The sequence below is a fragment of the Lissotriton helveticus genome, chromosome 1_1 (genome assembly GCF_964261635.1).
Source record: "Lissotriton helveticus chromosome 1_1, aLisHel1.1, whole genome shotgun sequence".
NCBI classification, from domain to species: domain Eukaryota; kingdom Metazoa; phylum Chordata; class Amphibia; order Caudata; family Salamandridae; genus Lissotriton; species Lissotriton helveticus.
Window position 1 is genome coordinate 832,580,395 of NC_136057.1, and position 12,574 is coordinate 832,592,968.

General features: G+C 42.5%; 1 protein-coding gene across 3 annotated transcripts in view; it reads right to left on the bottom strand.

The window, feature by feature from the left end:
* NUP37 (nucleoporin 37) overlaps nt 1-12,574 on the bottom strand; it is a 240,694-nt gene that overhangs the window by 111,947 nt on the left and 116,173 nt on the right. For all 3 annotated transcript variants that reach the window (XM_078674695.1, XM_078674686.1, XM_078674703.1), the window contains exons 6-7: nt 9,217-9,307; nt 7,698-7,879 (exon numbers count right to left, since the gene is read on the bottom strand). In XM_078674695.1, the coding sequence (XP_078530821.1) occupies nt 7,698-7,879; nt 9,217-9,307 (273 nt within the window). The remainder of the gene's footprint in view (nt 1-7,697; nt 7,880-9,216; nt 9,308-12,574) is intronic.

Consider the following 12,574-nt stretch of genomic DNA (forward strand, 5'->3'; position numbering starts at 1 on the left):
CACACGGGGAAAATCTCCAAAGAGCGCCTGTTCTGAATGTTTTGAGAGACGAAAATGTTGATGTTGCGAGACAAAAAAAAAAACGAATTGATTTATGCGTATCTTGCCCTTTATCAGGGTGCTGGTTGTTGTTTTTTTTAATTAAAAAATATCACATGAAAGAGAGATAAGTGCTCAGGACCTAGATCTGCACCTTCAGCACCTCCCCACCGAGCTGTTAATGTGTTCCATTCAGTCCTACGGCCGCGGCTGCCGCGCCTTGAACGGAGCCTCAAGGGGTGCTTTTAGCCCCCCCAGGCTTCCACACTGTGTGTATCAGAAGGGTCGGGGATGGGCGCAACTGAGAGCTATTAACTATCTGTGCCTACACAGGGGCGATTACTCTTCCTCTACATTGCAGTCCGTTTTCAAACAGGTGCACATTTTTTGTTAAATGGTGAGAGAATGTGCGTTCGTTCTTTACTGGGGTTGAACATACGAGAGCAGGAAATAAAATACCACTCTTTCATGTTGGGAAAATCAGCATTTGATTATAAAAGTGTTTTTGTACATAGTGCTTTTATTTAATCACTTTAACTAAAATAGTATCCTTCGTTTTTATAATTAAATCTAACATGAAATGTACACATAAAAATGCTCTGTTCCTTTAAAATCCTACATCACTTAATGGTTGCAATTGTTTATCTGATGGTATATTGTGGCATAGCAGAGACAGCCTGGGTTTGCACACCTCATCCCCTTCATGTTGCTTCTCTGTAGAAAGGTGCACTCTTAGAAGCAGGACCCATCCCCCAGTCTGGGTTAAGAGCGGACGGGTCTTTAGCTATGCTAATGTCGCCCCTTTTGTTGTGCGTAGAGGTGCATTTGCATCTCTGTCCCGGCATCCTGAAGTCCTGCCTCGAGTTTCCTCTCAAAGCAGGAAGGATTCACAGAAACAGCAGAGCATTCGATACTTTTTCCAAAAGGCCTCTCGGAGTTTAGAATGAGCTAGCCACGCACATCTCTTTTAAGGTCTGACGAGTTTAAGCAGTTAATCTCCATGTGCCTAAAACTTGTTTAATGTAACTTATGCTTATGTAAAGTGCACCAAAACCATTTGGGTCGGGTTCACCTATATAAACTGCAAAAAAGCCATAGTGTTGCCTGATCAGAAACATCAATTATAAACATTGCACTATGAGGTTTGCCAGGCGTGTTTCCTAATGGAAAGAGCTACTCCAATATACACAATAATGTAGACACAATTGGGATGCGCAAAATAAACAGGCGTATGTTTTGTTAGATCAAGTGTGGATATATCTTTGTTTTATTTTCTCTTGAGTTTAACATCGGGCTTACACAAGATTTTCTGGTGCACTGAGCAAAGTACCTGCTTCTGTGGGCCTGTACTGGGTAAAGAAAACTCATTTACACCAGATGTCTCTGTTACTGCATTATTTTTAGATATTATAGCTCCATAACAGTAGTCAAAGGTTACCTGTATCTGTTTCTGAGCTGTTCTGTCTGAAACTAAAGTACCTATCCAGAAAAATATAATTAAAAGCCCAGAACCTAAGCCTGAGACATATTTATCATCATATCATGCAGCGCAGAAAGTGACTTTGCTGCACTGTGTAATAGGGAAAAGGCAGGAATACGCTGTATTTAACATTGTGCAGCACACTTTTTCTTTTCTCTCTGCTGGTGCACAATATGCTGCCTAGCACCAACGCAGGTTCCTGCATTGCTAGCATGATTGTTTTTGTGCAGAAAGGGGCCCCTTCCTGAGCAAAAACAATCCCCTGAGACATTTTCCTCTTTCCATGTGTGCTGCAGAATGCAGGATAAAATGAGGGGAAATAAACATATTTCTCCTCATTATGTCTCACCTGGGGAGGCGTAGCAATTTTGGCGCATTCCCAAGTCTACCACTTATGGTAAATCTGGGAATGCATCAAAATCCATGGGTTTTGCATGGGAACACTATGCACCACCCATGGAATGCCTCCCTGGGGTACAGTTACTCTTGATTTATCAAGTCACTTAGGGCCATGGAAGATGGCCTTGCAGGACTTAACGAATCGCCTCTGATGCGTTGCATTGATTTAGCACCCCGTTGTGCGGCCCTTGATAATTAAGTGCAGGACAGAGTATGGGAATTTGATTTGAGCACCTATTGCTTTGTTGTTGTAGCAGGAGGAGTGGTGCCATGGGATGCACAATTGTGGCACACCTGCTCCCAGTCATACATTGAGCAGCACACCACTACAATGAGCAGTACACCACTTCACTACTGCCTCTCCCGTCTACAGCGCCAAGACACCCATGGGTATTTGCGCGCTCTACAAATTGCTTAAATAAATAATTAAATAAATATAAAACTTTATAAATAAATAAATGGTGAAGCAACATAAGCCGCTTCTCGCATACTTCTGTTAATGCCTCATTCCCACCAGTGCTGTGCTTGTGTCACTCCACTTTCAAGCACTTTACATGAGCACCAGTTAAGTCATGTACAATTTCTTTAGGCACAGGGAGATTAAGTGATTTGACCAGAATCACAGGATGTCAAGCTAATGTCAAGAATTGAGTTTGAAGTTTGCAGCTCTAGCATAACGCCACATCCTCTCCACCCTTCCGACTTGAAGACCTTCTCACTCATAAGGCAGGCCTATGCTACTGCAGTATGTTGTAGTTAAACTACTATGATCTTGGTAGGCAAACTATATTTAAATACACAGGAAGGGCAAATTGAAGTGGACATCAACATGAAGGTGCCCATTTTACAGCAGAACTTTGCACCATAGCTGAAGCACTAAGTCCAAACTGTAATACGTGTGGGTGCCAATGCAGTAGTAAGGGCACTGTAAGCCCAAATGCAAGCTAGGGATTTGGTCTTTTATCCACCTCCCCTTTTTTTGGCTTTTAAAGCATACCCACTAATTAGGGTGAACCAGGAGTCTGTGTGTCTGCACCTACTTCGCTACGGTTGATATATATCATAGTGTACGTTTTATAATTGAATAAGGCCAAAGAGGCTCTGACAACTTCTTTATATACTGTGATCAATAGTGGCAACGTCAGTGATTTTTCTTTTCCCCATCCCATCTGTTGATAGTGTTGACCCCTCACACGCCCCCACCCGACTGCCAGAAATAAAAATAAATGTCATGATGTGGTCTGTTTTGCCTGCATAATAGTGCTTTTAAAATTTTTTAATTTCAATTTAATCCATGAGGCAGAGCAAGCATGCTGCTGTTCCACGGGGCAAAAAAACTCTGCCAAAGCCAGTAGCTGTCTTGTAGGTGACACCGGTTGGCTTTGCCAATGCTTGTTATATGACCGGTCTTCACCCATCTATGGGAATGAAGCTGATTTAATTTGTAAAGCATTAGGAACAGTTTGAGCAATTCAATTAAATGTCATTTCAACTTATGGCAATATTTGAATATATTTTTTAAGAATGTCACTAATGTTCTAAGAACATGCTTTTTCTGTTAAAATTAAACTTCCCATTGCAGTGAGCATGACGTGACTGCAGTTCACATCTGAGAGAGCATATCTGTTAGTACAATGCAACTCTAGGCACTCACTCACCTAGCCATCATCTTAAGAACCTATTCCAAAGTGCATATTAATATGTAATCAAATTTATAAAAAACGATCAGATCAGTTTAAATTGTATCATGTTTTAATGCACCACCATTCTTTAATTGCAGATAAGGATCCTACCACAATAGTGATGTAATCTGGGATTCAATTTGTATCCAAATTGCTTGTAACAATGTTTAACAATTTTTAAACCCAAATAGTCTGAATTCAAAATTTTCTTGTAAATAAAGTTTTACTTTATTAAATGGGGAAAATGTTACTTTGATTGAAAAATATGTTTTAACCCCGGGTTTTGCAGCTTTTCCTTTGAAATATCTGTGCTTTCTGCTGCTAACTTGTGTTCCTAGTGAACAAAGTGTGTTTAAATGCAAAGTGTGTTTAAGACTGCAGTACCGCCTCCTGTCTACGGGGACAGAGCGAGCAAAAATATAAACACACTTTATGAAACACAGGTCCCCACAAGACAATTTTTTAAAAATTTGTAAAAATTGACACAGATGTTCCTGAAGTCATTTTTTTTATCATTTAACAGTGCAATCAAGTCCCCACAGCGTGAGTGTGTTATCACACCCAAGTCCCCACAAGGATAGTGATAGTCTCTCTCTCACACCCCCCCCCCCCCCCCCCCCAATCCCAGAGCAGGGTTCTTACCTTGCGGTCCATGGCCCGGAAATAGGATTCCTGAATGGTATACATTGCTTTTTGTAAGGCGTATAGAAATCGCAGGATCACCATCCTCTTCAATAGGGTCGCTCATCCCAGTAAGGAGACTGGCAATGATCTCCAGTGCCCAACCTCTCCCTGCCGTTGCGTCAAGGGAGCCTGAAGGTTATCCAACACATCACCAACTTCCACCTACTAGATGACTTCCAAACCGGTTTCAGGCCAGGGCACAGCACGGAAACCACCATTCTCCACATCGTGGATGATGCCCTCCAAGCCTTTGATCAAGGCAAAATCTGTCTCCTAATCCTCCTAGATCTATCCTCGGCCTTTGACACGGTCAACCATGAAAAACTACTTTAACGCCTCAAACTCAGGATGTGATTGGATGGCTCTGTTCTTGAATGGTTTAGGTCCTTCCTCCACAACCGCTCTAAGAGATCCCTAATTAACGGCAACCTGTCTGCTCGCCCTACGGTCGCTGTTGGAATCCCCCAAGGAACAACCCTGTCCCCTACCCTCTTCAACCTTTACCTCGAACCACTTGCCGAAGTACTACACACTGCAAATATCTCCTGCCACATGTATGCTGACTACACTCAGATCTACATCAAAATCTCTCTCAAGGATATTCTTTCCCTGAATGAAGCACTGAAATGGACTGTCCAATGGTTCTCCTCCAATGAACTCAATCTCAACGCAAAGAAGACAGAATTTCTACTTATTTCCCCTCCCAAAACCAATCCTGAGACTCAGGTATGGATTAAGGCCATCACAGCCTTAAACTGTCCTCCGACCATCGTGGACTCGGCCAGATCCCTCGGAATAATCCTTGACTGTAACTTGACCATGCTGGACCACATGAACGAGATGGTCAAATCAGCCAGATTCCACCTGAACTGCCCAAGGAAACTCAAACCAGTCCTTGATACTCCGGACCTAAAAATAGCAGTCCGGTCACTTGTCATCTCTAGACTTGAATATGGCTGCTCTACCCTCTCCGGTCTACCCAAGTTCTCCCTTGCACCTCTAAAAGCCTGCCTCAATGCGGCCGCTAGACTACTAACAGGCTCAAGGAAATCCGACCACATTTCACCACATCTGAAAGCTCTGAACTGGCTTCCGCTATAGGCCAGAATCCAACTCAAACTAGCATGTATCACGCACAAAGCACTATACTCAAACTCCCATGCATATCTTGCCCAGAAACTTGTGTTATCCAGAGGAATCAGAAACTCTGGGTCTGCCAAAGACCTCTTGCTTCAACCTGCATATTTTCGGAAAAAGAAAACTTAGAATTGGGCCTTCCCCGGGGCTGCACCAAGAATATGGAACTCACTCCCGCCCGCCATTAGAAGAATCCCTTCTCTAGCTTGCTTCAAAAAAGAGGCCAAAACCTTCCTAATGGGTAAATTCGTCGCCTAAAACTCTGCCTTCTAATCATCCAGTGACCTTGCTCCACTTCCGTCTAATACATTCCCCTGGAGTACCAAGACACCATCCACCCGGCACCCCCGGGCATCCCACCATAGACCTTGCTTCTCGTATATTGTAAATGTAATTACTTGTCCTTTTATCCCCCTTTGTAGCCAGCAACCCCACCCCGTCCCAAGTTTTTGTCTACTCTGCGGATTCCTGTAAAGCACTCGGATACCCGAACGGGTCAAGTTCGTGCTCTATAAAAACTCTAAGATAAATAAATAGAAATGTGTATAGAACAAATCAGGGTAAGAAGTTACAAAAATGCTGAGGTATCGGAAACTTTCCGTCACCACTGCTGCCTCGCACTGTGCAAGCAGAATCGGGGTTGGGCCGTGTAATATGTATATTGTGGACTTGGACCAGTTTATAGTGTAACCGGAGTACTTGCAGAAGTTAGTAAAAATGCTTAGGATTCTGGCAATGAGCAATGTATAATAATATATCGTTAGCATATAGGGATATCTCTTCCCATCATTCGGCCCAGGCTGTTCCCAGTCTTGATCACAATCAAATCGTGATCAAGGCTGGGAAAAGCCAAAACGGGTTGATGCAATTCCTTGGCACAGCAAATAAACACATTAAAAGTCTTCCTGAGGACCGGTCTTTTTCTGAAGTGAAAGGATTGTGGAATTTGAAGGCACTGAAGGTGGTAGTGCCCATTACCGAGCACCACCGGTGTTCAGGAACCAGCCAGCGGACGTGGAACATATACATTTGCATACATACATACACATTAGTTAAGGCGTAATATCTGAGGCCTCACTGATATGGTGTCTGAATAAAAATAAAGGAACTTAAAGAGCAAAAGGACGACTGGAAGCAGCATTGATAAATTTAGTTTTTTTCAGCTCAGACACAATTCCCTCTTCATCTGTACACTTCTGAAGGAGGCTGCCCAGAGCTCCTTCAATAGAGACAGATCTAATGAGTAATCCGCACACATTTACTGCATAGGGTCATCACTATTACTTGATTAGGGGATTGCATGACATCATGTGAGGACTTGTCCACCATTAATACAGAGATCATAACAGTTACTTTGATCTATATAAACATGAACGTGCTTGCAAGAAAAAGGCCAAAGTAACAAGGACTTCTTGAATATCCTGGCTTTGCAAACAGTTCGTAATATTTTGATGAATTCTGTTCAAGTATAATTTATATATATTTTTTTCTAGTAATACTATTAAATACATTCCAGAAAAACGATTAATCTGTGGTCTTCTTAAAAGGCAAACCTCTTCCCATGTTAGTGTTTGTTATCTTAAAAAAAATAAAAACACACACATTGCTACAGAACTGATTCTTGCAAAGGTTACAAGGATGAAGGAACACTTTACCTAATCCAAAAATGCACTTACTTTGTGCGTCCAAATATAACAGAAGAACACATACTACTGCGATTACAAAATGGACTACGTTTTACCATGGTTTTAACGTTATAGGCTGACAAATCTGCAATCCTAATCCTAATCCTCCCTTCAGTTTTCCTCACAAGATGAAGTTCACCAATTAGAAATTTCAAAAAGGAAGCGTTGGTATTGTGACTAAGACCCTAGCGTTTATAATGTGTGTCGCAGACAGAGGAAAAACTTTGTATAGATTATTGGATGGCTGGATGTGAATCTGGAGAAAGCCATATGCTGGCGCAGAAATGATGAACTGATCTTAACTTCCATTTGGTCCAGATATCCTAGAAGTCCGTGTTTAAACTTTTGTATACTTCTCAGTTGCACTTTGGATAGGAAGTGCCTCCGAGTAATTACTTCTAAATTGTAAGGTTAAGTTTAATCCAAAACCTCATATACAATCGGTAGTCGTGTTCTGAACTTCTTACTTGTCATTAGTTTCTTGAAATTGATTTTTATTTGCACTCCTTGTTTGAGCATGATGTTATATTTCGTCTTTATTAAGCCGATTACAATGGTGAAAGAAAAGACATCGAAAGAAGAAGAAATTACCTTGAGCGGGTCATATCCCATAGCAACCAATCATTTCCGGCTACTGCTCCCACTTTTAATGTGTTTCTTAGACACCAGTCAGCAGACATAAGAGGCATTTGTTCAGACTCCAATGACAATATAGCTTGATGCGTAATAACATCGTAAAATCGAATTGTACCGTTCTTCTCTGCCACCATCAACTGTTGGAGAAAAAAAAAATTGTTAATTGCAGTAACTTTAGACTGAATACAAATGACCAGAAGTATGTTATTCTGCTTAATGCTTGCTTAGCATGACCGCTAAAAATACTCTTAAGAGAAGGTGATACCACATTTATGTTGGAGACTTCAAACTGGCCTTCCACATGTGCTTCCAGACATATGGCTTGATTAATTTCCAATGCGACAACACAATCATGATTTAATTAGACAAACGTTATTATGCATTTCTCATTCTTTAACTTGTAGAAACAGTAATATCAACATTTTGCACTATTGAAAAAGCATCAACGGGTCAGGGGCTAAGATGCTAGCAGAGTCCCATATGAAATATCATGGTACTTAATCCTCTTTCATTTTTAGGTATGGCCAAAGGGTGCTTTATTAGTTCAAGCTAAATCAGTTTAATACACTTCCACAGTTCTTTGAAGTAGGAGCAGACGTTGCTCCTTTAAGAGTGCAGGTTATAATGGGAGGAAATAAGGGAGGATGAATGGAATGAAATGGTATGGCCTCAATGTGACCGGAGTGAAGGTTATAAAGAGCTGCACGAGTGACAGTGACCAATGCACATGTAGAGGGGTGCGAGTGCAGCACCGAGCTGTGTGAACCTTTAAGCAAGCTTTCTTTGTGTGTCCTAGAGAGACAGTTGCAAGTGCTGAAGTGAGTGCCTAATAGTGGCATGCATGGGCCGAAGAGTGTTGTGTTAGGGACAAAAGAACTGCCTAACTAGCACGATCATAAGTGCTAATTAGATATTTGTGGATGCTAAAAGGGAGCTCAGAGTGCTGAAAGGAGATGTGGGGAATAAACACCACACAGCAGCTCCTAAGGGCAACATCCAGAGATAAGGGAAATGGCATACACAAATCGAGTCCAAAAATAAGAAATGGAGGGAAATAAAATGCTTCTATTAAACAACTAGAGATATAAGAGTTAACAATTCATCACACAATTTGTGTGAATGTCCAATTTCAAGATGGCTCCTTTAACTCCGGACCAGTGTTTCAAGAGCCACCTCTTGGGCTATTATAATGAAAGCATCTTGGCAAAGCACTGCCGATTGCCGATAACAGAAGTAACTAAAATGTGCTTTTGTTTTTTTTTAAACAATGCATACAGGCAACAATACACCAAAATCAGCAGTTTTGACATATTCAACAACGCAAGTCTGAAGCAATCGTTGCACTACATAAAACTGATTTTTCCATTGCTTTCTTTTCCCACGGATTGTGTACTATAACACATTTTAAAACCAAGTAAAATTGCTGGTGCTCATAAACAAAACAATTAGTGGAAAAAAACTCTTAAAAACAGACCTTGAACTCTTCTGATGGGTGCCAGCATACACTCATCCCAGGGGAACGCAGAACAAATGAAGCTTTTTGATTTCCATCCAAGTCCCAAATCCTAAAGCAGAAAACATGCAAGAATCAGATTTTTCTTTAAGGAGAAAACAAATGCATTATCTTTTACTCTCCCAACAGGATGGTTGAAAGATGGCTTATGTTAGTATTAATTCACGATCCCATTTGTTGATTTTCAGTGGCACTGACGAGTAGGTTGTGTCACATCGGCGTTTGAAATGGTCAACCTAGCATATCTGAGAGTGCTGCATCCAAAGCAGTGCCTCCATCGAGAGCCTAAAAGAAGTCTGGAGAGAACTTGCTTCAAACAGAAACACAATGACAGAAGATAAGACACCCTGGGACGTAGAGCACAAACATTTGATGTGCTCAATAAGCCTGGAGCCAACTTTGAGGGGGTCGGAGGGAATTGAAAACTCAGGGACTTGGCTCGACCATTTGAGTAGACCTGGTAACACATCACCATGTAAAAAGAATAATAGAAGTAGAGTGACATGGGAATGCCACACTCCAGTGCAATGAGGTGTGAGAGATGACACAGTGCACAAAATGATTTAAAAATACTTTAATCGTTAGCTACTTGTCACTTTGTCGTAAAAAATCATTAAGATGACTATTAAGGTAAAAAAATCACAGGCTTCTGTTATTTCCAAAAATATCGATACTAGGTTTCCTAAAATAAATTATAGTTTTCTATACATTTCCATAAGGAAAAAATGACAAAACTCCAACATCCACAAAACCATCTCTAACCCTTCCTTTTTCTTTCAGCTCACCCAGGTCCTACTGTACAATTACAAAAAACAACAAGTGATGGACTGAATGTGGATCAATGTCACACACTCCCCCAGTCAAAAGATCTGGGCCCAAATCCATCGTTTTTTTGCACTCCACACCACCCTGGGTCAGATAATGGCTTTATGCAAATCAGCTCTGACCCTGTTGCCCCATGGGAACAGTCCAGTCCGAACTACAACAGCCATATCTTTCCCAGACAGGAATCAAGCATCCGAGGACCGGACCGGTTTCGAGGTAACACCTCTCTTAAGCCCGGCTAGCTTGACTCCAAGTGGTGTGGAGTGCCTGGGACCCACGTCTGGGCATCCCCAGCGCACTTAGGGCGGCAATTGCAAAAAACAATTTCACCCTGAGTGTGCTGGGGATGCTCAGACGTGAGTCCCAGGCTCTCCACACCACTGGAGTCAAGCTATCCAGGCTGATGAAGGCTAATAGCCAGAAACCGGTTCTTGGATGCTTGATTCCGGTCTGGGAAAGACATGGCTTGGTAGTTCGGACTGGACTGTTCCCATGAGGCACAGGGTCAGAGCTGATTTGCATATAGCCAGTGTCTAACCCAGGGTGGTGTGGAGTGCAAAAAAACGATGGATTTAGGCCCAGATCCTTGTACTGGGGTGAATGTATGACATTGTTCTACATTCTGTCCATCAACTCTGTTTTTTGCAATTTCACCCTGAGTGTGCTGGGGATGCTCAGACGTGAGTCCCAGGCTCTCCACACCACTGGAGTCAAGCTATCCAGGCTGATGAAGGCTAATAGCCAGAAACCGGTCCTTGGATGCTTGATTCCGGTCTGGGAAAGACATGGCTTGGTAGTTCGGACTGGACTGTTCCCATGAGGCACAGGGTCAGAGCTGATTTGCATATAGCCAGTGTCTAACCCAGGGTGGTGTGGAGTGCAAAAAAACGATGGATTTAGGCCCAGATCCTTGTACTGGGGTGAATGTATGACATTGTTCTACATTCTGTCCATCAACTCTGTTTTTTGCAATTTCACCCTGAGTGTGCTGGGGATGCTCAGACGTGAGTCCCAGGCTCTCCACACCACTGGAGTCAAGCTATCCAGGCTGATGAAGGCTAATAGCCAGAAACCGGTCCTTGGATGCTTGATTCCGGTCTGGGAAAGACATGGCTTGGTAGTTCGGACTGGACTGTTCCCATGAGGCACAGGGTCAGAGCTGATTTGCATATAGCCAGTGTCTAACCCAGGGTGGTGTGGAGTGCAAAAAAACGATGGATTTAGGCCCAGATCCTTGTACTGGGGTGAATGTATGACATTGTTCTACATTCTGTCCATCAACTCTGTTTTTTGCAATTTCACCCTGAGTGTGCTGGGGATGCTCAGACGTGAGTCCCAGGCTCTCCACACCACTGGAGTCAAGCTATCCAGGCTGATGAAGGCTAATAGCCAGAAACCGGTCCTTGGATGCTTGATTCCGGTCTGGGAAAGACATGGCTTGGTAGTTCGGACTGGACTGTTCCCATGAGGCACAGGGTCAGAGCTGATTTGCATATAGCCAGTGTCTAACCCAGGGTGGTGTGGAGTGCAAAAAAACGATGGATTTAGGCCCAGATCCTTGTACTGGGGTGAATGTATGACATTGTTCTACATTCTGTCCATCAACTCTGTTTTTTGCAATTTCACCCTGAGTGTGCTGGGGATGCTCAGACGTGAGTCCCAGGCTCTCCACACCACTGGAGTCAAGCTATCCAGGCTGATGAAGGCTAATAGCCAGAAACCGGTCCTTGGATGCTTGATTCCGGTCTGGGAAAGACATGGCTTGGTAGTTCGGACTGGACTGTTCCCATGAGGCACAGGGTCAGAGCTGATTTGCATATAGCCAGTGTCTAACCCAGGGTGGTGTGGAGTGCAAAAAAACGATGGATTTAGGCCCAGATCCTTGTACTGGGGTGAATGTATGACATTGTTCTACATTCTGTCCATCAACTCTGTTTTTTGCAATTTCCTACTGTACAATTAACCATAACCCGGCACTAAACCTTTTAGCTTTCCCAACCTTGCAGTCTAGCTATTACTCATTCCTTAACACTGATGTTAACCAGAGGGCTGGTGCATAACACAACACCGCTTTAAATCTAACCTGAACCATATCAATACCTAAAACTAACAAGAAAACTAACCCAAATACTTACCCTTATCCACCCTTTATGGTCCAAGGATATTTACGCTTTTGTCTTGCTCCGAGATATATGTCCCCTAGATTTCTGTTATAAAAATACATCAACCTACGTGGAGCAACACAATGACAAAAAACACAAAAAAAGACTGATCGCTTTGACGACTCCTGATGATTTCCCTACAATGGCCAATCAAAACACAGAAATCAACGCTTCGAGTCTATTTTGATCTGATAGAGCCATAAACAGCAAAATAACGTAGCATTACCTTCACTTTTCCAATACACAAAATACTTCATGGGTAAAACATATGAAGGGTGCAACCCTTATCTAACAAGTATTGGCAAAGCCAATAGGTCTCACCTTTTTAACCT